Source organism: Ambystoma mexicanum, chromosome 2p, assembly GCF_040938575.1.
Source record: "Ambystoma mexicanum isolate Mex_15411 chromosome 2p, UKY_AmexF1_1, whole genome shotgun sequence".
NCBI lineage: Eukaryota > Metazoa > Chordata > Amphibia > Caudata > Ambystomatidae > Ambystoma > Ambystoma mexicanum.
Window position 1 is genome coordinate 334,397,309 of NC_090923.1, and position 25,057 is coordinate 334,422,365.

The following is a 25,057-nucleotide window of genomic DNA, read 5'->3' on the forward strand; positions in this document are numbered from 1 at the left end:
TCTCCCCAACCTTTTTTGATCGCGTGGCAGAATGTCCATTTAATGTACTACCCCGCTGTTTCCGCTAGGTCATGTACTTCGCTGACACACCGTCCAGATAGCACCAACCCCGAGTGCAAGCCAGTTTTCTGACTGATCCAAGATGCCATTTCGGTCTCTCGTGGCCTCCATATATCTTGATGAGAGACAAGGACTCTCAACCACTTAACTGACTGAGGTATTTCCATATACAACAACTAAGGATTTTCCCTTTAACTCACCTCATGAGATTTATACCTTTGGACTGAGACGCCACAACGACCCCGGCAGTCCTTTTCTCTGACAGGAACTCTGTTGCATTACTGTTACTTACCACAACCATTTTCCCCTTAACCTTTCTTCCTCTACAGACAACCCCTGCCGGCTCGGCAAGCATTCAGCGGCCATTTCAGAGTGACCACAAGGCGCTCACAACTGGTTTTCAATATAAATAATGCTGCACGTACGTTGCTCGCTAATTACCTCTAACACAGAAGCTTGCATTCGAATGAGGATGAACCCATGAAGCTCCCATTCAGACGCCTCCCCCTCTTTCCAAAAAGGTACCTACAATGTATATTACTTACCTCCAACACATACTAATCATCCCAGTGTGCTGCACGGCCGGGTGGATGGTGCATGTCACAAGACACCACTGCATGGGACATAGGATAGAAAACCTGCACCTCTTTTCTATCCCTTCAACTGGTGACGGGGTAGTCACAGTAGAAAGTATTTGACAACTAATACACAAAATAACATCCTTGTGTGGAGACTTCTCTTTCTCTTTCAATATTAAACAATCTACATCTAATCTTTGACGAGCTCACCAGATATCAATAATTCTGGCATTTACTGGTCTCTTTTACTTTTCATGTACTGCAGGATTCTGACACTACTGCCCTGATGAAGGCAGAATACTTTTCATGTTAATTTGGTCCTTAACTGCCAAACGCAATATCTTTGAGGGGCTTGTCGGTTTTTACTCCGACACAAGAAATCCCGCTCCCAATCAAGTTCCCCCACTGCGTTTGCAAAACCTGACCTCGGAAAACTAAGCTACCCCCTAGATGTACCATCATCTCTGTGTTTGCATCTATTGAATTTATCTCTAGATTCGTATTGGGATTGACAAAGTGATAACTCAAAACATGAGCTGCATAAGTACTGTTTAGCACAACGGTTTGCTATAAGTATCATGTTAGGACAGGAATGACTGTCCCATCCTTGCTACTATCATTTTGTGTCTTTCCACACTTTTGCTATCTTTTCTATTTCCTCTTCGTATATATTTCCCCTTCATTTCCTTTTCCAGTTCCTTGGTTTAAACCCACACCTTTGTGATTATTGAACATGAATATATAGGTGTTTTCTTTTGATTCACAAACCAATTGCCAATAATATAATTTTTGTTTTGTTCCCTGTATTTATTTACACTACTTATATGCAGGTTGTCTTTATTGTATGTTTTGTTTGAATATTAACATTTAATAATTATTCTACTCTTTTGTGCAACCAAATACAGAATAATTTTAGTATTTTTTGTGTCTCTGGTGTTTTTCATTGCTTTGTCAAAGAAATTGATGTGACGCGCACTAATTTACTGCAAAAGGGCGGGTTGGCAAGAAGAGGTTACCGAATTGTATTAACCCATTTGCTTTAAAACCAGCGGCACAGCAATACTCCCCTTTTCATGATTTAGGATGACTTAAATACTGCTGCTTCTACTTCAACAACTATATTTCTTCTTATTTTACCACGAGAACACTCGCCTTTGCCCCACAGTAGTTCACCTTGGTTTTGACAACTACTGACAACAAAATGTACCTTAGGAGTTTCAATACTTTGGAATACTGCCACAACTTCAATAACTTTTAGAAAGACTTTGACAAGATAGATTTGACAATACTTCAACCTCTTCAGGTAGGCTAGGCACTCTTCGTTCAAACTCTTTTCTTCACAGGGGCAGTCTCTTAGACTCTCTCGTCTTATGGTCAAACACGGTAACCTGCGTTTGCCTTCAAGACTCCCTTATCTCTGGCCTACACAGTCTTGGGCATTAGAGGTTGAGTCTACTTCAAAAATGTTCAGAAGCAGCCAATTCCCCAACTTCACCTGCACCTTTACCCTGAAGCCTTGGTGCCACTCTCTTGGCCTCAGGTAAAAGCCGATTATACTTGTTTTGTTCCAATTAACTGTTAACTTCACAGTATTGCTGGATTGTTTTAAACTGAAAGAAAAGTTCAGCTTCACAATTAATATGGGATACCGCTTGGCTTTAGGTAATGCTTCAGTCTTTTATACTCTTGCGAGTGAAATGTATATCACGTGTATACAAAGTATAACGTTCAGTCTTTCATGAGACACCAGAATTAGGCACACACGACCATGCTTTGATATAGTTTTCAAGCTTTAAAGGTGGTTGTGGAATTGCATTCCCATACAAGTAAAGGATAGAGTTCAGGCCTTCCTGAGGAATCACAGTAAGGCACATGCGACCATTCGTTAATGTAATTTTCCCACGATAAAGATTACAACTTTGAAATTGTCGCCGTTAAGTGCTCTGCAATGGTCTTTGCAGCGTTCCCTTTTCTTAACTAGGGACACACGACCACTCCTTGAACATGAATAGTCTTTAGTTAAACAATGGGCTGTAACAGTGATGGATTCCTATGCGAGCAAGAAGCCTTTACATCAATATGCGTGCGTTACATTTCCATTGTTTAAAGAATCTTTAATAAAGCTGTCCACTTCTACTCACTGAAAGTCTTAAGGGAGGGGCAAAGGTGGACTTCTACTATAGCTTTTACTGATTCTGGCTCACTGGGGACCCACACCCTTCTCTGGAACAGGGGTCTCCTGTCCAGCCACACGTCTTGGGAGTTTACTCTACTCCTGTGACCCTCGACTTGGCAATTACTGCGACACGCAAACAGCTTGGCAATCGGGCTCACATGGGGAAAACTGTTTCGCCAGCACATCTTCTGCTGCACAGCCTCTGCACTTAAGAGTTTGGGAGGACAGGACTCTCTCAGAACATGCAGGTGAAATCGGCTGTCTCTTCGTGCCGATGTCCCTCTTGTTTTCACACTTCTGCTTGGTTTGTGCCAGTCTCGTGTCTTCCTTCTGCTTCTACTATCACAGCCTGCACAGCAGCCAACGTTCCAGCTCCTTCCACTCCTTCCTCCTCTCTCTCCCTGAGGGGGGCCTTTTATGCCTCCCAGGTTCAGTGATCATTTTCAAGTGTGGGCTATTAGCCTCAATTGCCTGACTACTGCAATGGCCATTAGGTTTAATTGCCCGTCCTTGACAACTACATGCCTCCTCAGCCCTCTTCCTCTTCTAAGTCCATCTAGGATTCTAGGACTTGTAGTTTCTTTCCAAAAAGGTAGGTTTTAGCACATTTTAATTACCTTTAAGGGTAGGTTTAAGTTATTCCGAGTGGCTATGACGATAAGCCTTTACAGAGGAAGTTAGTTTATTGAAGACAACATTTCCACATTCCTTTATAATGTACCCTTGGGTTTGAGGAAGGGGTTTAGTTTCGGATGCCAAAATGGATCTTTCATTTGGTAAAGTCTGCCCGAATTCTACAATATTAAGGTCCACAACTCCAGATCTAATGTGTGGGTTAGGGACATTAAAATTACAATATTCCATTACCACTTTAGGCACCTTGGGAAGAGTCCTCCTTCCAGAGGAAAAATACTGTGCATCATCCAACAGAATCTCCTCACCACACTGGGCCCCGTCTCCTCCCCGGTGATCCTCCCGAAGTACACCGCCAACAGGGTTTGGATCAGGCAGCGTCTGCCTTCCCCTGGCCACCTTGGAGGAGATTTTAGGCAGGGTTTCAGTGAGGGATCCGTAGGATATTTCACAACTCCCAACACTTTAATGTGCAGTATAATTCTGAAGATGGACTCTATGGGTGCAGCTAAGGGAGACACTGCCTATTGGCCAATGGTAAGATGACCCAAAATGACTATAAGAGAACACTAAAGTGACTGAAGTTTTTAAACTGCTCTAATATTTCTAAGGATGTACAGCCTGACGGGGACTATTCAAACAGCATGTGAAGCCATGAAAGATCAACGCTGGGGAAATGCATAACAGTTGGCATGGAGATCCTTGATCAGCTGTGCACTTGAAAACAGAGTGCGCAGCCACATAACCCTTTCACAGTAGACAGCTGTAGAACCTGTTGAGCCAGATGTAGCAGGAATGACAGAACAGATGCTGTGTTGTACAAATTAGGATTAAGTTATTTTGTTCAGCACTAGTCGCTAACTTTTTTCCATGGGCAACTGTACAGAGCTTTTGTCACCAGCCTTCTTAGCTAGTCCTTGGTAAGATTAGAGAGCCATCATCTTAAATTAGCACCTATAGCAGAAAAAACTTAGTAGACAGAAGCTGGTTTAACATTCGTAGCACTAACCAGGGGTTATGGATGCCTGGGCTAGTGAGGAGGGTCAAATTCAGATGAGAGGGATGCCTCAAAGCCCCCACACTTGAACTGCCTATACAACCTAAACTGAATTTCTGTGCCATCTGTGAGAAACCCCAGGCATATGTGCAGCAGCATTGATCATTAATGTCCACAAAACATGCAAATAGTTTGCAAGAGCGCAGGATGCAATGAGGAATTCTAGGGCTATGCTCTCACAGACTTTTCTAAAGCTTTGATCTTTTTTCCATACTTATCCGGGGGAAGGGCCGGAAATGTGGCCCCACTATTTGTTACAGATGTGGCAGGCTGCACACCGAGTCTTTCCGGGTTTGGATGCGTGGATAGAACGTACGGATCTGTCGATGCAGGTCTACATTTTTTAACTAGGTCTTTGTTGACCACAGACGCTGAATAACACTTTCGCAACACATCCATTATGGGGTTCTTTGAAGGTCGCATGGAATAGGAGTACCAGCATCTTCGGCAGGTCTTTATCTAAGATGTCCATTAAGTCATATTCTGTGACCTGTCCCGTGGGTGGGCCCCATCCCACCCTAGTGTATCAGAAACCTTACACAGTCGGTACACGGACTGTTTAGATGGATTTTCAGAATCAACCATGTGGGCAGATTCTGAGGGGCCACCCTATTCTGGTGAACAAGAAGAGACACTAATGTCTAGCCAAACTATCAAGGTAGTGTGACTTAGCAGTAAGACTTCAATTTAGGAGAATATGGGGGTGGTGAAGGGTTCAGATAAGAACAGACATAGCACTCTTAATAATTCAAGATAGACAGAATGTATACGAATACAGTAATATTTGTGAGGCCTTGAAATAAACTCTTTGCAATGAAAACCACATGCGAGTAAAACTACTCAACAGACACCATCAACATATATACATTCACTATGGGGTTCTCTTGCTAAATATACATGTAATTTTTTATTTGTAAAGCATTAAACGCAAGTAAAGCACTTGAAGGCGGGAAGAGAACTAGGGAATACAGAGTCACTCTTAGGCCTTGAAGTTTCTAAATGATCTAGCAATAGCATACTGGCCTGACGGCATTACTACTAACGAAAGTGCATGACAGGAAGGAAGTACAAAGGGGGAGGAGAGGGCGAAGACATACAATCCATAGACTAACATAGTAGGCCAGCAACGTTTCAGATAGTGCAAGTGCATGACAAAGAGTGAGGTGAGAGGGGAGGAGAAGAAGAACATACAAAAACGAAAACTACTGTACTAGGGCAAGTGAACTAGGCCTACTGCATTCTAGGTAATGTAAGTGTACAGGCAGGAAGTGAAAGGGAGGGGGATGCGAACAAGTGCGCACAGTCAAGCAGTCCCCTTGGTTAAGTGCAGAGAGGTTACTCTTTTCATGGAACGAGTTCCAGAAGTACAGTAGTGGTGTGCAGAGGCCTGGGAGCAAGTGCAAAGACCGGCGGGGGGGCCTGCGACCTGTGAGGCTCTGAAGGGGCACCAGGCGACCAGTCAGCAAAAACAGACAGAGTTAGGGAAGAGAAGGAGGAGGGAATAGAGATGGAGGTACGCAGGGCAGAAGAAGAAAGCAAGAGAAGAGGAAGGTCTTGAGGAGTTTCTGTAACTTAATGAGATCACGCGCAAAACGGAGGGGGGCAGGGAGGTTGTTCCAGAGGGAAGCACCTGCAGAGGATAAAGATCTACCCCCAGATTTGTTAGGAACAATTGCTCACCCGCAGAGAGTTGGAAGAGGGCGAGCATAGGGCTCTAGAAGGAGACTATTAAGGGAGAGAGAGTTGAAGATAGTGCGGGCCCCAGCCCCAGAAAGCATAGTGGACTATGCAGAGGGACTTGAACTTGATCCTTGCAGCCACGACAATGTGATAACAGAACTGTTATCCAGTGGAGGGATTTCAGCGCTGGAGAGATTTAAGTGCCTGGGGTTGAGGGCAAGGATATGTCTCGCTGGATAAAGAGCACCAACACTTTAACTTTTAAACAATAAGATCGATGTATGTGAGAACACTAGGAAAAAGGTCATGCAGGCAATGAAACAAAGGTAAGTACTAATAAAACAGAATCAGGTAAGTAATGAACAGTAAAAAAAACAATTAAACTGCTTTATAAAAATATGATCTCATCACTTAAAAAGCAATTCCCGGGGAGGCGTGACCAACGGACACTGCATGAAGACGTGAGCTCTTGGTGCTCCTGAGGCCGTCAGCCGTATCCTGCAATATCCTGCTAGAAAAACGACTGCCCATGTGAAGTAAAAGGTGTTTTCGGGTATCGGAACATAACGTTTCTTTGTCCGGTGGTCCAAGTGTGAAATTGGCTGCCAGTTTCAGAGAAATAAGCTAGTAAAAGTTGGAGTGACGACGTTTGGGAAGTTTCCAAAATGGCCGCCGGGCGCTGCTGAGCGCAAACCCAGCGACGCTGCAAATCCTGGTACCCGTGGAAGAGTGGCTGCGCAGAGACGGTCGCAGCTTCAGAGGAAGGGGACTGCCCCCCCCCCCTACGCAGACCAACATATTGCCGGAGAGGGGGACCGGCTACGTGTGGGGATCCGCGCCAGAATTCCTGCCCCCTACCCCGGCCTCCCGAGCGGACGCAGGCGCTCCATACATCGTTGAGCACCCGCCAGCCTGCTGCTTACCTGCTGCTCTACCGGCCTGTGGTGTGCACCGGGAGGAGGAATCCACGAGCCCCGGTAAGGAGAGGCGGGAGTGGGGCCTGAAATCCATCTGCCTGCCTGGAACACGCTGTGGGAGAGGAGTTCCCGTGATCCCCTCTTGGTGCAAGCGGGCCCCCCGCCTGGGGTAGAGTAACAACCCGAGAGACTGCTGTGCGAGTGCTCCGCGACCCAGGAGCTGAACGGAGATCCGTTTGCTTTCCCAGCGCAGGCTCTGAAATACTGGCGCATAAATGCAGACACGGACCCCCGGCAACAGTTTCTCCCAACCCATAGCGACCTGAGAAGTGCAGCATAACAAACCTCCACTGCTCGAGTTCTTGCCCCTGCGTGGATGAAGGCAGTGAGCGCTGTGTGAACAGGGCAAAGAGTGGTGGCCTACCAAATTAGAATAACTGCTGCTTATCACCTATTGATCAAGAGCCCAAGAAAACACAAGGTCTGCTTCGCAATATGGGGAAGGACAAACCTAGAAAAACCCCCACCCAAAGCAGGATAGAACAGTATGCAACCACTCCGCTGTCTAGATCACCAGAGAGGTCAGCATCGACCGAACCTGACATCATGGAGGAGGACTTCTCCCTCAGGGATGTGATGGCGCCACTGCCAGCTCCAGGACATCAATGGAAAAGAAAATGGACGCCATTGGAGCTGAGGTATCCCTGCTGAGACATGACTTGCAGAAGCTGACCCCACGCACTGGAGAGGCGGAAGCACGCATATCGGTGACCGAGGACAATCTGCAAGGTGTCAAACGCCAGATAACTGGCATGCTACAACGAATGAAATCCCTAGAGGGAAGAGTGGACGAAAGTGAAGGTCGATCAAGGCGCAATAACGTCCGCATCCTAGGCCTTCCCGAAAAAGCGGAAGGAAAATGCATGGAGCTGTTCCTTGAAAGATGGCTATTGGACATATATGATACTAAATCCTTCTCCAAATTCTTTTCTATCGAAAGAGCCCACCGCATCCCAACGGGCAGGGTCACCCTGGTGCGCCACCGCATGCGGTCATAGCAAGACCTCTGAACTATAGAGACAGTGATAACATACTACAAATGGCAAGAACGAAAGGGTCCATCACCTATAACGGCTCGAAAATCTCCTTCTTCCCTGACTTCACTAGAGAAGTCCAAAAAGCGCGCCAATCCTTTGACCCACTTAAAAAACGCCTCCAATCGCTTGGAATCAAATATGGTCTGATTTTCCCTGCTCAACTCAAGATATACTACAAGGGCACAACAGTACACTTCATGGATCCCAGAGACGCATGGAATTGGGCAGAAAGGCACATTGAAGGCGATTGGAACGGAAAGAAGAAGGTTGGAAACGACCGTAATAGACCACATCCAGAAAGACCACCGGACAACAATCCACCACAGAGGCAGGAAGATGCGCCACAACAGGAAAACGAATGACGGAAACGACAACAGAAAAGGCAAGTGAAACCACGAAACACGAAAGAGAAATGAAACCAGCTAAAAACGAGATTCACATGGCAGAAAGTAAGTAACGGCTGACGACTGGAACCGTCCCGCCCCACTCTTTTAGCAAGAAACGAAAAAACAACGATAGACAGAGCTCTAGAATGCCTAGATATACTGTCTAAGTAAAGCTTGAACTGTTAAGGGGCGACAGATGCTTCGGTTGGGGATGAAATATGGGGAGGGGGGAGTTTGGCAAAAGTTTACAAGTTGAAAATACTCAATGAAACACTACGTATTACATAAAACAGTGATTAATCGGCTAGCAATTACTGTTCCCTGCTGCGAGTCACACGCATCCAATGCCCCCACTATAGGAGGCTCCATTGCAAACAAAACTTTAAAACTACTCACCTGAAACGTAAACGGCCTAGGAAACAGCCTGAAAAGGAGGCTGGTGAGAGTTCCTGAACAGGCACAGTCCGGATATAGTCTTCCGAACAGAGACCCATCTGCCGGGTACATCCAACGCACTATTTAAGCTCTCGAACTATCGCATGACCATACAAGCGGGTTTCACGATGGGAGCCAGAGGAGTATTGATATTAATCCACAAAAGACTACAGCGTACTCTCACCAAAACAATACAGGACATTGGGGGCAGATTTACATATGCCACAGGCACGCTCTGGAACAAAACGATATCCCTTATCCAATCTATGCTCCACCGGCTCTCCAATCCAGACTTATGGACGATGTAACGCCCTTGCTAACCAGCGACACCTCGGATATTTTGTTCCTTGGAGGAGATTTCAATGACGTCATGAACAATGTAGAAGACCGTACGCATCTACGTAACAGAGACCCTAACCGTCGAACCAACCTGGCTACATTTGCGGAAGCGTTTGGTATTAAGGATGTGTGGCGCGACCTGCACCCGGAAGAAAAGGGGTATTCCTTCCACTCTGGAGTACACGCATCACTATCACGCTTGGATTATTTCTTCATGCCCGCGACATTAACACACACAGTAACGCAAGCCGAATACCTTCCACGGGGCATCTCAGATCACTCCCCTCTACTCCTGACGTGCAAACCAGCTCCTCCACCGGTGTGGAGATTGAATAACTACTACCTTGGTTCCCCTGAGCTGATTGAACGCATACAAACGGTCACTACAGAGTACTTCGAGACCAATGAAGGATCAGTAGAAAGTCCCTCTATACTCTGGGAGGCATACAAACCAGTGCTACGAGGAGAAATCATCTCCTGGACGACGGCCCAAAAGAAAATACATTCGGAATCACTGAGGGAGGCAGAAACAAACGTAAAACAAGCAGAAGAAACACATCTGTCCAGATACTAACAGAGCACTGATGCTAGCCCAAAAGAAACATGCAAAACATCGCATTGGACAATGCCAAACAGGCACATAGTGCTATGCGAGCCAGAATATACGATACTGGGGACAAAGCGGGGAAGGTCCTAGCATGGTTTGAACGGAGAGACGAAGGGCACAGCTATATGAGAGCAATTGTGTCCCAAAACTTGGAACCCTGCCTCACGGACCAGGACATAGCTGAGGAATTCGCAAAGTTTTACGAGACACTATATAAGGCACCTACAACTCCCCCTGGTACCTCTATATTAGATGGTATCACCCCCCCGACTCTCAATGAGACCCAGATTGCTGGTCTAGAAGGAGACATCACGGAAGAAGAAATTGCAATGGCCATGATGCAGCTTCAGTCTGGGAAGACCCCTGGACCGAACGGCTTTCCTATAGAAACCTGGAAGAAGATAGGCTGCAACAACCTAGCTCCCCACCTACTCAACATGTTCCAACAGGCCCGAACTACGGGACGCCTCCCGGCAGACACGAGGAAAGCTACAATAATTGTTATACCCAAAGTGAATAAGCCCCCGGATCAATGCAGTTCATATAGGCCCATCTCCCTCATTAACGGTGAAACCAAGATTCTGGCCAAACTCCTAGCGATACGCCTACAGCAAGTCATAACATCCCTAGTCCACCCGGACCAATGTGGCTTTATGCCAGGCAGATCCACGCGAAAGAACTTAAGAAGAATACACTTGGCCATTGAGCGGGCCCAGGCTCTCAACATCCCCCTGGGTGTAATTGCAATAGATTTTGAAAAGGCGTTTGACTCCATCCGGTGGGAGGCTCTATGGGCTATCATGCGAAAAATGGGGTTTCAGGAAGAGTTTCTCTCCTGGGTCCAACTCCTATATGAGGCACCAATGGCTGAAGTCCGAGTGAACGGCTGGACTTCACGCTCCTTTGCATTGGGAAAAGGGACCAGACAAGGCTGCCCACTATCAGCTGTACTCTTTGCGCTGGCCATGGAACCACTGGCCCAGTTGCTGAGAGAGGCACCCACATGGAGTGGCATCCCGGGGGGGTTCAGAATGGGAAGACAGAGTCTCATTATATGCAGACGACCTATTGCTATATTTGAGGGATCCGAAGACGACGTGCCTGGTGGTGACACAGTTGCTCCAGAAATATGGTGCTTTTGGCGGCCTGAAAGTAAACTGGTCAAAATCCACGTTATTTGCACTAAACGCTCTAGGTAGTGGGGTTCCCAAGCCCTGCCCATACAGAATAGCCCCTGATCACTTCCAATATCTAGGAATTAAGATCACGAGGAATCTAGATGATTACATACATGAACAATTTACAACCCATTACGGAGCGATTCACAGGGGATGTGCAGCACTGGATGACCCTGCCCTTGACCCGGTTAGGCCGAGCCGCACTCTTCAAAATGCTGACACTCCCCCGCTACCTGTATGTGCTCCAAAACGCCCCCCTACACATACCTGTAAAAGAATTCCCGGAACATAGACAATATACTCAGAAAGCTCTGATGGGGGAGAGGGGTGGATGCCCGGGAATTGCCCTACGAACACTGCAAAGGTCAATATGGGAGGGTGGAATTGGCCTACCAAGGCTACAGACATACTACTGGGCCAGTCAGATGTCGGTAGCAAACGATGGAATGGACGCAGACCCAACACTGCCACATGTACGGACATCGCCCCCCCGGAACTGTACAAGGCAATGCCCAGAGCGACCCCCCGAAACATAGCGGCACAGACGCCCCGTATTTGGGCAGAATCACATACCTTCATGGGATGGGGAGACAGAGTCACGCCAATCCAACCATTATGGAATAATGGAAACCTCTATGAGGTAACCACATTACCGAGATGGCCAGTATGGACGGGGTGTGGTATAGAGAAGGTGGGCGACATTGTAACAAATGGCGCCATCAGATCCTATAAAGAACTGGCTATATCCTTTAACCTCCCAGAGACAGAAAGGTATCATTACACACAGCTCCGACACGCACTTCAGCAGCATCTCCCTACACTAGCTGACATGCCAGATACCACGCCAATAGAACGCAATATAATAACAGACTGCATTCAAGCTAAAATAACCACAGTAATGTACAATGTCTTCACCTCCTTCGCTACAACGGAGCTGGTGCGGCTCAAGACAAAATGGGAAGCCGAAGTTGGGGAGATATTACCGGAAGACTGGGTTCAGATATTAATGTTCCCCCGGGAGGTGGCCATATCGACCAGACTGCGATTGGTACAGCTCAAAATATTACATAGAATCTATTACCCGAGGGTAGCCTTATACCGCTGGGGTAAGCTAGCGGAACCCAACTGCCTACGCTGCCAAAGAGAAGGAACCTTCTTTCACACGCTGTGGGAATGCCCAAACATCCGCGATTATTGGCGGCAATGCTGTGACATCCTTACTAGAGTGCTACACAAGACGATCCCCAGTGACCCGAAATTGCTACTCCTTGGAGCGGACAGAGAAATAGACTTGTCAAGGTACGAAAAGCTCTGCTTCATGACAACAACTGCAATTGCTAAAAGGAATATAGCACAACTATGGGGTGCTGCAGAGACGCCGCAAATTAGCCAGTGGATCACTGATGTACAGATTTGCATTGCCATAGAAAGGAGAGTGTATAAAGCCAGAGGATGTCCCGAAAAGGCGGACAAGATATGCCACCGATGGGAAGACGAGGTGTGAACTCTGCAACCAGACTTGATATGACACTCCTGAACGTAGAATGTGCAGGGCAGTAGGGGATCCTTCACACTAGCACAACAACTTTAATGCGACTTTGTATGATTTGCTTGTTTGAGTATTCCATTGTACGGTACTATTGTTTTAGTTTGTTTTGTGTCTTGGCCCGGTGAGGACCAAAGTTTGTATGTTACAAAACTAATAAAATATAATATTTTTAAAAAAAGTAATTCCCAACTAAACCAGATGGGGCCGAATGCCCTAAAAGTCATAGGTTTTAAAGTTAGCCCTTTGTAGGGAGTCATGAGTCTTTTAATAAGGCTAAACAAGTGTTGGCAAAGTTGGCAAAGCCATTATGTAGGTATAGGTTTCTGGAAGTGAAGAACCAAATATGCAAATTCTTTAGGGGTTCTCACCAAATCCAATCACCATGGGTGAATCGTAGGAGGGGATGCCTTGATCGAACTCCACCGATCACAACTAGGCATGGAAGAGGTAGGATTAGAATTTTGCGCCTGATAAACGCTATGGAAGGAGGGGGGTATAGAAATGAGGGGGTATAGAAATAGGCGTGTAAAGTCCTGTAATCTGATTTTGCCAGAGACCACTTCTGAGGCTTCTGATTTCACTAGACCCACATACTTTGTGCCTTGGTTCGATTGGAGGGGGTCTAGTGGTCGGTGGTGCTGTGATCACTTTCAGCATCAGGATTTAGGTCTGGCGAGATGGTTCCTGACAACGAACAGCTGAATAACCCTGGCACGATGAGAAGACCACTACCATGATGCGGGCGACCTTAAGGGACCCTTAGACCCTGATAAAGGTGGGAGACGGCAATTAACACTGAGATCAGCCAGCAGAAGATGACCTTCATGATGGAGACTAAGAAGCTTTTCCTGTAAGGCCCTCTTCATGCTGGAGAGCTGCAACTGCGGGGAAATGCCTTGCCTCACAAGTCAAGGGTTTGCAGTGTCCCAAGTCCAAACTCGGAACGGAGACCAGTGCAACGAGGTTGCCCAGGCAGGAGTTGGTCAGACCAGGCAGGTACCAGGACACCTCCCAAGGCTTCCAAGGGCAGGATCCTAGAGTAGGGGTTGAGGCTGGCTGTTCCCACTGGTCATGGGGTGGAAGCACAGGTGAAGGCATTCAGGAGATCAGACAAAGGAGCAGGGAGTTGCTGGGACGGTAGCTGGAGACTATGCTTGCTGGCTGCAACAATGATCCATAGGCCTTCAGCGAGCATTCACTGACTAGTTACTTTGCTTTTCCCTGATGAGGTCTAATCTGAGGTCTCATCAAGGACACAAAAGTGACTGATGTGGCCCTGTAGGAGCCTGATACATTCTAGCTGAGTCTCCTCCGACACTACCGATAGTAAGGATACGAACCATTCAAACTGGAAGGTGCTGTCCAATGATGGACAGCTTCTGGCCACCACATCTGCCTAGCAATAGACACATGCTGACCAGGACGTGGATTGGGGCCAGACAATCCCAAACCCCAGAACCAGCAAACAACACATACCATGCCTTTGCCCAGGCAAGCAAAAACATTGCCTGGGAAAAGGGCTTGCCTTATATGAAACATACAGCCCTGAAAGGTTAGAAAAAAGGCTAAAAGACAGGATTGCTAAAGGGCAGGGAGAAATCTCAGGCATGGTGATTTTAGAGTAAGTGGTACTCTAAAAGTAGTGCGCTTTAAAATGCAAAAGTGCATGCGAGAAAAGCTGAAAAAAGGGGAGAAAAATATCCGCTGCCACCAGCCCATACTGGACACAGCATGCAAGAAACAGAATTGTTACATGAAACAAAACAGACCTCCTAAACAAATAAGCCATAAGGACTGGTCAGTGCCCCCAAAGATGAGCTAAGCAAGGTAAGTCTAGCAAAAAGGTTTTACTTACTGTCAAAACTCAAGAAAGGTAAAAAAAGAAAAAAAAAGGAAAATGTTGGTGGGGGTTCCAAAGAGGTCTATGTAGAGAAAGCGGAAAAAAGGAAATCTTTCCTAACATCGCATTTGGGTGGGTGTATGGATTCGACTGCATGAGGGTGCTCTCCGGTGAAATGTCCACACCACTCGTGTTCAGTAGGTTATTAGCCAATTGGGCAAAGCTTGCTTCCTCCAAAATAAAACCAGGCAAGTCTGTTTGGGTACCATGGAAGGGTTCAAGTCCTAATGTAATCATCGTGAAAAACTGACTGCAAGGACCTCACATTCACATCTGCTCTTTGGGATATATCTCAATGCTGAAGAAGTAATTTTTTGATGTTGACCGGTGTTTCGAGGAGGATGCTACATAGGTACTGAGGTCTCGCTGCCAATAACTAAAGTGGTCCTTATTCAAGGGTTCTTGGCCTTGGACACTGTATCATAGCAATTGGGCTTGTGGGATTCCGATTTTCTCAGACTCCCACTGGCTTTGGCAGGGACAGTGGGAATTGTTTCTGCTGTACCGCTGTCAAAGCCACCGTGGCTACTTTACTGAACATCACCAGCATTTGTAATCTTTGTAAGCCCGTTATCAGGCCTACAGTTAGCTAAGTGAATTCGAGAAGCAGTTCGGGTTGACTATGTATAACTTATGTACAAGTCAGCAGAGGTGGGCAAGGTGCAGTATGCTTTATTAGAAAGCTGTCCGTGGGTTTTGGATTTTGAGACGGATGATATTCTTTTTCTGATCAACGCTGGAAAGCAATCCAGGGCTGCTGCCCGGAGGGGATCTCTAATGCTATACTCAAGGCAGATTCGTACTTGTGGGCCAACATTTTATTTCTGCTTTTTCAGAACATCTTGTTGTCTAAAATAATACCGGACTCTTGGAAAAACAATTATACCAATTTTTTTTAAAAATGAGAGACATTGTGTTTGCTTAATTATCGCCCAATAACGTTACTAGATTCGATTAGTAAAATGTTTGCAGTGACAGTTCTAAAAGCATTAATACATGGTAGGCAGAGTCATGGAGAGTAGAGGAGTGTCAGCAGGTTTTCAGAAAGGTCCAGGAATGAAGTTAAATGGTTTTCTCTTGGTTCTCAAATATAAATAGAAAAAACAAGAAATAAAACCTTTGTACGTGGCTTTAGTCCATCTATCCTCTGCTTTCGGCCGAGTTAATAGAGAGATTTTACGGGAAAAACTCTGGGCCTTGAGGGTTCCATCTGTCCTCTTGGAGCTACTGGTTTTGCGCCATGATAATTCATAGGTGAGGTTTAGGTTTGATGGCACTGGCACTTTAACTAAACCCACTGATACATGCAGAGAAGTTCGCCAAGGCTGCGTCTTGGCACCTGCACTTTTTAATTTATACTTGGCGGACTTGGAGGTTTACTTGAAAAACTTGAATGCTTTCCCGCCGCAACTTGATTATCTGTGGAATGTAATGCCTCCCTCTGACATGTACAGCGGTCTGTTGTCTCACTGATTACATCTCTCCAAAGGGTAAAACAATCTGTCTGGGAATCGGATTGGTGCAGTACGCGCGAGGTCATTGCTAATTACAGTCTTTTCTATATGGTAATATCACGGGAGAAACCGCTGCATGTCCCTGAGTGTATGTTAACAAATTTCCATGCCCAAAAATGAGGGCTACATTCTTAAGATTTCGTCTAAATCTTATGCAGTCTATGGAGGTGGCAGGACCAAGAAATGGGATTGAAAAAGCTTTGCAATTTTGTACAATGAGCCGCTGCGACTGGGGCCTGGTCCCTTCAGAGTTGCACAGGGACCAGAGCCCCTCCTACTGGTCTCGCCACCACTTGCCTTCGGGGCCCCTTCACCGGACTAGCCCTAAATCTAGTCCACCAAGTCCACTACACTTATCCTCCCTTCCCCTCTCTCTCTGTCCTGGCACTTGCCATCCTGGCCCCCCAGTTTTCCCCCTCCCTTTGGGCACCCCACTCCAGCACTACTCCCTCTATTTCCTCCCACCCACCTGCACTTACCACCTTGTCTTGCACTTGCACGGTAGGATTGTTACAAGACCAATATAACCGTTTTTTGTTGTTTTGCTTTCCTCCTTTGTCCCCCCATCATCTTGTCTTGTAGCGCCTGGAAACACTTTTGTATAGGCGCCATCCAAATGGCCAATAAATCAAATCAAGGATAATAGTAAACTGGAAAAATGCTTGAGCACTTACTTACTGAATGTCCATTGACTGACACTATTAGGCATACATATTTTGTCGATGTTTAAATAACCAAAGATTGTATACGCGAGTGCATTTTTGGACTCTGATATTAACCAGCTCTCAAGTGTCGTTGTCTATAGCAGCATTAAGATGTATTGAAGACCTTTTCAAATGGATATGTTAACTATAGTTTAACAATTCTTCTTTCATTCTTTCCTTGGTGACTATACAAATTGTGATTGTAATTGTATGTACTGTTTCTTTGATATGATGGATTTGTTTATCTAATTTATGCTTTTCTATGACAAATTGCATGATAAAAATAAAAAAGAAATAGACTTATGCAATGCGGGCCTGTTACGAGATTTTTGAATCACAGTCTGTGCACCTTTTAAACTCAGGTGTAGATTTTATTTTATTGAAAATTCATTTCTGTGAAGAAATCAGTGACTTTCCGTAAAACGTGCGGAGCACATGGAAAAATGGTTGCTGAGGTCACGCCACACTTTGTGAGATTATATATATATCTTCTGTGATCGGCTTCAGCTGCAGGAATAGATCTGAGATGAGAAATCAGTGGGTGGACACTATCCATTAGAAAATCTTGTTTTGAAACAATTAAAATATCTACATTTATTTTATACCTTATGGATGGAACTTTCAATATCTTCATTTTGAATAATTATAAGTAACTTATCCAAAGTTCCTTTTGTTTCCAAAAACTGTTCTGGATTACATTCAGTGTTTCCAAGCTTTGCCAGATATTCCTAGAAAGAAAAAAACAAATATGAACACTGACATTTCTACCATTAATAAAGCACATGTAATGACACAATGTTCAAGCTTACTCACTAAACACTTGAAAGAAAAACTGAATTTGCATTATGATTTTTAGTTCAAACAGAAATGTACAAATTAAATGTGCTGCCTTATGATGTGACTTTGGACCACTGTGTGTACCTTCCTGAGGTTACAGATTCATTCATAAAGCAAGGATACTATTTTAACACATGTTCTCTTGACAAGCATCAATAGTTAAAGTTTAAAATGCATATTGTCAACTGCCAGGACTAAATAAGGCTGAAAGCAGAAAGCTGGAATCAGACAGAGAAGTAAAAGTCTGTGTTAGTAATTATTACAGATCCAAATTACGATTCTCGCAAAGGGCCACTGTTAGCTCCTAGTTCTGACCTGGCCTTTCGAAACCATGGAGAAAGAACACCAAGGCAAAGAAAGAAAGGAGGTTGCGACCAGAATAGTATGTCAGAACCTCTTCCCCTCCCTGCAAGGATGCGACAGAAGCCTGGACTGCAGAAATCCTTCGAGCAAGCAGTTCTTCAGTTAGAAGAGCTGCAGTAATGTGGAGGAAAAGATAGAACACGTAAGTATATGTTCGTTTAACAGTCCCTCCCCCTGTAGGGAAATAATTTTGTATGTGGTGTTCATGGAGCCGTAGAACTCGCCTGCCGATAACCGTCTTTCGAATGGTTACGCACGGCAGGTACTGCTATGGGAATCTGAAGTTCAGAATCTCGTCAGGGAATGGGAACGGTGCAGGGGATGAGGGCACCAAAGCTTGGCAAGGACTGAAAATCAAGGTTCTTTGGTTATTCGATTGCAACTTGGGATACAAATCCGCAATTAAAGGCATTGAAAGAAGTGAGCGTGATGACGCTCATGTATTTTATAGAAAATCCCGAATGTTTACTGAATCTAATTCAGTGAACAAAAGGGGTGTTCAAACGGGCATTTATAAGTGGCTTGGAGGTTAGCGCGGTCCAGATCTTCAAGTCCAGGAAGGTTGCCAAAGCCTACCTGGCAGCAATCAAGATCAGACCAGTTTGGGTCTAATGGCAGGAGTGTAATTCCTGACAGTATGTCCCCTTCCAAGTCCCTACCTCATGGCTTCCCTGGTTCAGCAGGAGAACATATCTCAACAGTCTCAGGGAGAATACATTCTTGGCAGAGACCGATGTTCGATTTTCTGGTCTGTACACCACCCAATCTATGAGGTACTGAATGGTTCTCCTCCAGAAACAAGAATCCAGGATTTGTTTAACTTCATATTCGTCCTGATGGCCTACCACGGGTGGTTGGGATAAATGTCTATCCCCGTAGTGGAGTGAATGAGTGGCAGGTTTGAGGAGGGATACGTGAAAAACTGGGTGGATAAGTAATGAGAGGGTCGTTACAATCTCATGGCCAATGACAAGGGGGCAGCTGAATGTTCTGTGTAGCCAGCCAGACTGTCATTGATTGCATATTCTGGAGCTTTTCGTCTCTTTGTATCAGCGTAATACTTCATCTGTGTTTGTGCATGAAGCAACTGTGAGGATGCTTTCGTAAATCCTTGACATCGTTAATTGAGATGTTCTCGTGCTGCGGGTATGAGAGAAGTAGATCAGTGGGAATGAGGTTGGGTGGTATCCGTAAGACAAGTGCAAGGGCGAATCCACCAAGGAACAGTGGTATGTGTCATTATAAGCGAATTCCGCCATAGGAAATAGTGTGACCCAGTCATCACAAATGGTAGTGTAGCAGCGTAGATATTGACCAATTACCTGAATGACTCGCTTTGTCCGAGCATCGCTTTGTGGATGATAAACCGAGGAAAAACAGGTCAATCCCTAATAGTTTGCTTATTTCCTTCCAGAATCGAGATATAAACAGAGAGCCTTGGTCTGTGATAACAATCCTGGGAAGCCCATGGAGTCTGAATACGTGCTCTATGATTAGCTTTGCCAGAGTATTGCTGAGGGAATCCAAGGAAGAGCAATAAAGTGTGCCATCTTTGTGAAGGAGTCCACGATTGTCAGGATTGTTGTTTGTTCTTGTACCAGAGGGAGGTTGGTGATGAAATCCCAGGAACACAGAGTCCATGGACCTTTAGCTACTGGTATGGGCTGCAACAAACCCATAGTCAGTTGCCGTACTGTGCATCCCTGAATCTAGTCTTGAACGTCCGTAGCCCAGCCTTTCCACCATGCATATATTTTTACTTTCTTTTGTGTTTTAAATATGCCGTATTGGACTGCCCCTATAGTACTGTGACAAACGTAGAAACCAAGACTGGCTCTCTTTAGTTGGAAGCCATAACCAATCACCCCGAAACAGGAATCCCCGACGTTCATGAGAGGAGATCGCATCTAAGAAGCGTCTTCATGGATTCTTGGTATAGGTAAGACATAACCTTTCCTCATATCCTTCTAGTTCAGATTGAAGGGTGGGCATTATATGTGATGGTGCGATGAACGGGAGCCCTTCACAGGTGTTGGGTCTTTACATGGTAATGCATCAACCTTGGTGTTTCGGTCCCATGGTGTGTGACATTTAAATTAAACCTGGAAAAAAGTGAATGCAGCAATTTTTTGTCTTTGATTCACAGTTCGGGCAGTTCACAGGAATTCCAGGTTCTTGTGGTCCATTATGACAAGCACTGGATGTCTTGCTCCTTCCAGATAATGCCTCTATGTGATGAACTTCTTTAATTGCTAGCAATACTCTAATTGAATTCCACTGTGTTAGGTTTGTGAGAATGGAAGGTTATAGGGTGCTTCAACTGGGAGAGGGGGTCGGCCTGAAACAGTATGGCTCCCACCACATACTCAGATGCAACTTCGACGATGTAGGTCTGGGTCGGGGATTTCTTAGAACTGGAGCTGAGGTGAATTTCAACTTCAGGAGTGCAAATGCATTTTGCGTCCCTTTCGTAACAAGGTTTATTACTTTTTTGAAGTCTTTTTTATTTGCATTTCCAAACAGAAAGAAATAAACCAAAACAGAAATACAAAATCATATACTGTAAAGAGCAAAGAAAAAAGAAACACAAAAAACCCAGCCGAGTACTACCCCTGAAGGAGGGGGAACAAAAGATATCACATTTTCTGTGCTTCTTAAGTGTCAATTGTTTGTTCGCATTAGGCACACAGGATGAATACAGGCCTTCATTGCGTGCCTCTGTTGTCCTCCTTTAAATCCATCAGTCCTGCATAGTCTCTTTAGTCATCAGCCAAACTCGGCACAAGGCCCCAACTTTAAAACAATATTAAACAACTGTGCATACCCCTCCCCACCCTCCTCTCCACCCTTCCCTGCCCTCCTCCTGCTTTTTTAGTGTCCGACTCCAAAACCTACTGCGCTGGCTTCAAGGTGGCATGTCGTCAGAGGGCGCAAACATTGTTTGGACCAGCGTATTCCATGCATTGATATCATCGGCCACCTCCCTCTGTCCCCTATACACCGCTCTGAGCCAGACAACTGTTTCCGCCTTCGCCCATCTTCTGATGTCTCCCCACAAAGTCTGCATGCACGGTCCCGCTGCAGACTTCCAGGCTAGCGCTATCCTGTGCTTGGCCAGATACAGATACGGTCTTTCATTCTAATTATATGTGCCCCTGTGCGCCGCATCTGGAACAGCCCCAGCAGGCATGCCTCTGGTGGCCACTCATGCATCTCTATACTCCCCTTCAAGACCCTGTCTATTTCCTGCCAGAATCGCACAGGTCCCCCAAAGTGATCACCCCATTCGGCTCCCAATGACATCTTATGCTTCGAGCACCCTCCCGATTCCTCCCACAGATGGCTACTAAAGGAATATTGGGGGAGTACGGGTCTGTCCTACCCACCACCCTCCAAAGTCTTTGCCACAATTTCCCCCCCAGTGCCACACGCCCAGACGTCCCCACCCTATCGGCTCCCTCTGCCCAAAACACCTCTTTCGAGAAGTAGGGCGCAACTTCATTGTGCAAAAGAGCAGTGTTTTAGGAGACTTTGTCTGCCAGCCTGGACATAAACTGCAGCTGAACGGCGAGATAGTACGCCTCAAATTGTGGCAGTCTAATCCCCCGTTACGTTGCAAAGTAAATGCACGCATGCGCGAGCCTCGTTCTGGGCCGCGTATGCGCTCTTGTAATAAATGCGTCCCGTATGGCAGTTGCCACTGGGACCTCACGAGCAGCAGACGTGTCTCCATGTCTCCATGTACGAGTGCGAGTGAGGTGACCCGAGGCACAGGCCCAGCCCCAACATTGGCAATGAGGACGGCTGCCACGAGAAAGCCAATTGATGCGCGCGAGTGCATCAAACACGTCTTTCCTCCGACGCAGTCCAGACCCGACACGATATCCGGCAGCCATCTTTGATTTTCGGCTCGTGGCACAGTTGCGGCACGTGATGTTGCTCGCGCGCTGCCCACGTGCTGGGGACTACACTTAATTTTTGCCCGGAGGGCCGTGCTTGTGGTCCGTGAGGACCACTTCTTCATTGCATGGTGGAAGAGAGGCTGGCCAGGCCCAGGAACACAACCACTGGACTGCACTGAAGGTGGGGTCCACCATATTGTCACCTTCTACATGCCCAGGTACGTCTACACTCGGGAAGATCAGGTTTGCGGCCTCCATCTTGAAGGGAGGTGACTGTGCGACCTGCGAGTATGGGCGACGGCGAGGTGCCTGCACCAGCAAGAGTGGCCCGGCGACAGCATGGATCACTACCACCCATGCAAGAGTTTGACACCTCCGGCCCACCCTCAAAATTGGGCCCCAAATGGCTCATATGGATAGAGAAATTGGACATGTTTTTCAGAGCGACAGGGGAGGATGATGATGACGCGAAGGTTGCAACGTTATACTCAACAGATATGGAAGTTTTGCGAATATATGTGTCTTTGAACATTTAGGTAGTGACCTATGCCGCTGTCAAAACTGCACTCCAAAACCACTTCATCCCTCTGTCAAACGTGGATTTCGACAGGTTTGTAATGTGTGGGGAGAAACAGCACGATGATGAGTACCTGCACCTGTTTTGCGCACATCTGCGCCAACTGTCAAGCATTTGCAGGTGGGACAATGAGGAGGTAATTATTCAGAACCAAGTTATATAGGCCAGGCATGACATTAACTCGAATACTGGACAACGGCAGGGTGTATGAGCTCGCAGAGAGCAGAGTCGCAAAAATGGACGCTGCAGTACACCCGTGCAAAGGAGAGGAAGCGTTTGTCATAGGGAAATCGACCCCGTCCAAAGCACACTGGAGCCAAAAGCGCCAAGAAACATCCTCTACACAAGGCACCCCAGCAGGGTGCCAATACTGTGGGTACGATTTACCACACTCGGAAGACTGTCCAGCAAAGACCAGTGTTTGTAGGAGGTGCAGCACACCTGGGCACTATGCGAGGATGTGCCGAGCGGCTGCTCCGGTGACGACGCACAGAGGACCCGCACGAGCAAGTGGAAGTAGCTTCAGGTGACAGCGAAGTGTTGCTAAGCTGGAACAGGAAGCTCAGAGGCGAAACATTGCGGAGGAGGAGGAAGACGACGAAGAGATCTTTATTTCGAACCTTGCCACGGGAGCCAAGAGAAGGAGGCAACCCACCTGTGTTGTTGACATTCAGGGTGCCCCCACACCAGTACTGATCGACACAGGGGCCTCTGTGTGTGTGCTGGTTGTTAGGCAGAATCCTGTGCAGTTCCCTTAGGGAGCACTACAGAAGATTAGGACTACAGGCGAGAGCAATAAATCCCCTTCGGTATCAGTCTGTACCACAAAGATTTAGTTGGTAGCTGTGGCTGAGCAGTCAGACTTATCTCAAAAGGGAGATGAGCAGTATTCAGGGTTACACAATAGGCCTACAGTACTATGGCACAAGGAAACACTGACCAAAGCTTTTTATTAAAAAGTATATATATATTTATTTTATACACTTCTAGTAAAACACATGTATCACAGTCATTAAGCAAGTTAAAACAAGTCAACGAAAAATATACACTCCCTAGTTAAATTGTAGACCAAGTGAACCAGAGTGAAAACTGAGCAAAACGGCACAGTGAAAACCACACACAAGGGATACTCTAGCAATTTCTCACAAGGGAGGGAAAGCACAAGTTATACAGAAATAACTTCTTACACACCCTAGCAACACATCCCATAAGTTTGTGAAACAGTTTAAGCAAGACAGTGCATCAGTATAGGAAATACTTAAATGAAAACTGAGCAAAATGGCATTTTACAAGGTTTAGAAAGGGGACGAAAAGGGTAGTTATAAGAAGTAGGTGCACCAACACAGTTCTAGTTCAGAATCGATCTAAAGAAGGCAGTTCTAACAAATGTAGCCAGAGTCAGAAGGCCTGTGCCAGAGTCAGTGGCCTTCCCAGGAGCAAAATGTTCTTGTAGCTGCAGTCAGGTCTTTGGTTAACGATTTCAAGAAGGTGGATGCAGAAGGTGAAAGACAATGTTACGAGAGAGGGGCGGCCAACCCAACAGGCAGGTAAATGATTCAAAACACCTTTAGCTCTACCGCGAAGAAAGGGCGGCCTGGCGGAACAATGTACCTTTAAAATGAAGAAGTGGCTCCTGCGGTGGCGGTTGTTCCTGGTAGTTCCTGTAGTTCGGGGGATCCAGCAGAGGAAGAGAGGCTCTCGTTGTGGAGGAAGGTTCGAGTTACTGCACTACCCATGGATGAAACCAGCCGCGGTGCTGCCGGACGAATAAAAGGTACGCTCCTTTAAATCGCGGTCCGGGTGGACTGGTGCCTGGCTATCCGGCCTCCGAGTACAGGGTACTGGCGATTCGACCAAGGCAGGTCCAGGAAGGCGATTGGCAAACTGGTTGGCCCCACCAGCTCAAGGGAAGCAGGCTCTTGTAGATGAAGCTCTTCTCTCATCGTGTGGAGAAAAGTGGGGAGACACCGCAGCAGGGCTTCACCGGTCGTTCAGTCATTGCATATGTCTTTGGCTTCTTAGTTCCAGTGGCGACGTCTTGCTCTTCCAGTCCTCAGGACCCTGCTTTTATGCAAAACGAGTCCCATTTATACAGCCTAGCTGTCACTCACACAGTGGAGTGGTCATCCTTGGTGGGAGACCCTCCAGCCTATCAGGATAGAATGCGACATGGGTTGCTGAGGCAACCCTGTCCAGGGGTACTACTCCCCCTCCCACACAATGGACCCACCCCAGACTCAGTGGTGCCGAAAGGAGGGCTTCTTGGCAGAAGCCCGCCAAAAGGACCAACAAAGGATCCCCGACCTGGGTTAGGAGTTTAGAGAAAGACACAAGAAAGAATTTATAATAAAGTTCTGGCAAATAAAACCTACCGGAGTAAAGTTAATATAAAAATAAACTGGCAGTATGTTAGAGTCTGTCAGAAAAAGTGGTAGCCTCGAACAATGGGAAAATCCCATAGGGAAATATTCGCTGTCGAATATTTACAGTAGTAACCACTGCCACCAGCCAGAAACTTTAGAGAGAGGGACTGTACGGTACCCCCTCGAAAATGAACATAGGGAAAAA

The 25,057-nt window shown here is 46.3% G+C and overlaps 1 protein-coding gene across 3 annotated transcripts in view; it reads right to left on the reverse strand.

Annotated features, from left to right (window-relative positions):
* Positions 1 to 25,057, reverse strand: part of TASOR (transcription activation suppressor) — a 1,979,545-nt gene that overhangs the window by 386,765 nt on the left and 1,567,723 nt on the right. For all 3 annotated transcript variants that reach the window (XM_069643664.1, XM_069643665.1, XM_069643666.1), the window contains one exon: positions 17,416 to 17,538. In XM_069643664.1, the coding sequence (XP_069499765.1) occupies positions 17,416 to 17,538 (123 nt within the window). The remainder of the gene's footprint in view (positions 1 to 17,415; positions 17,539 to 25,057) is intronic.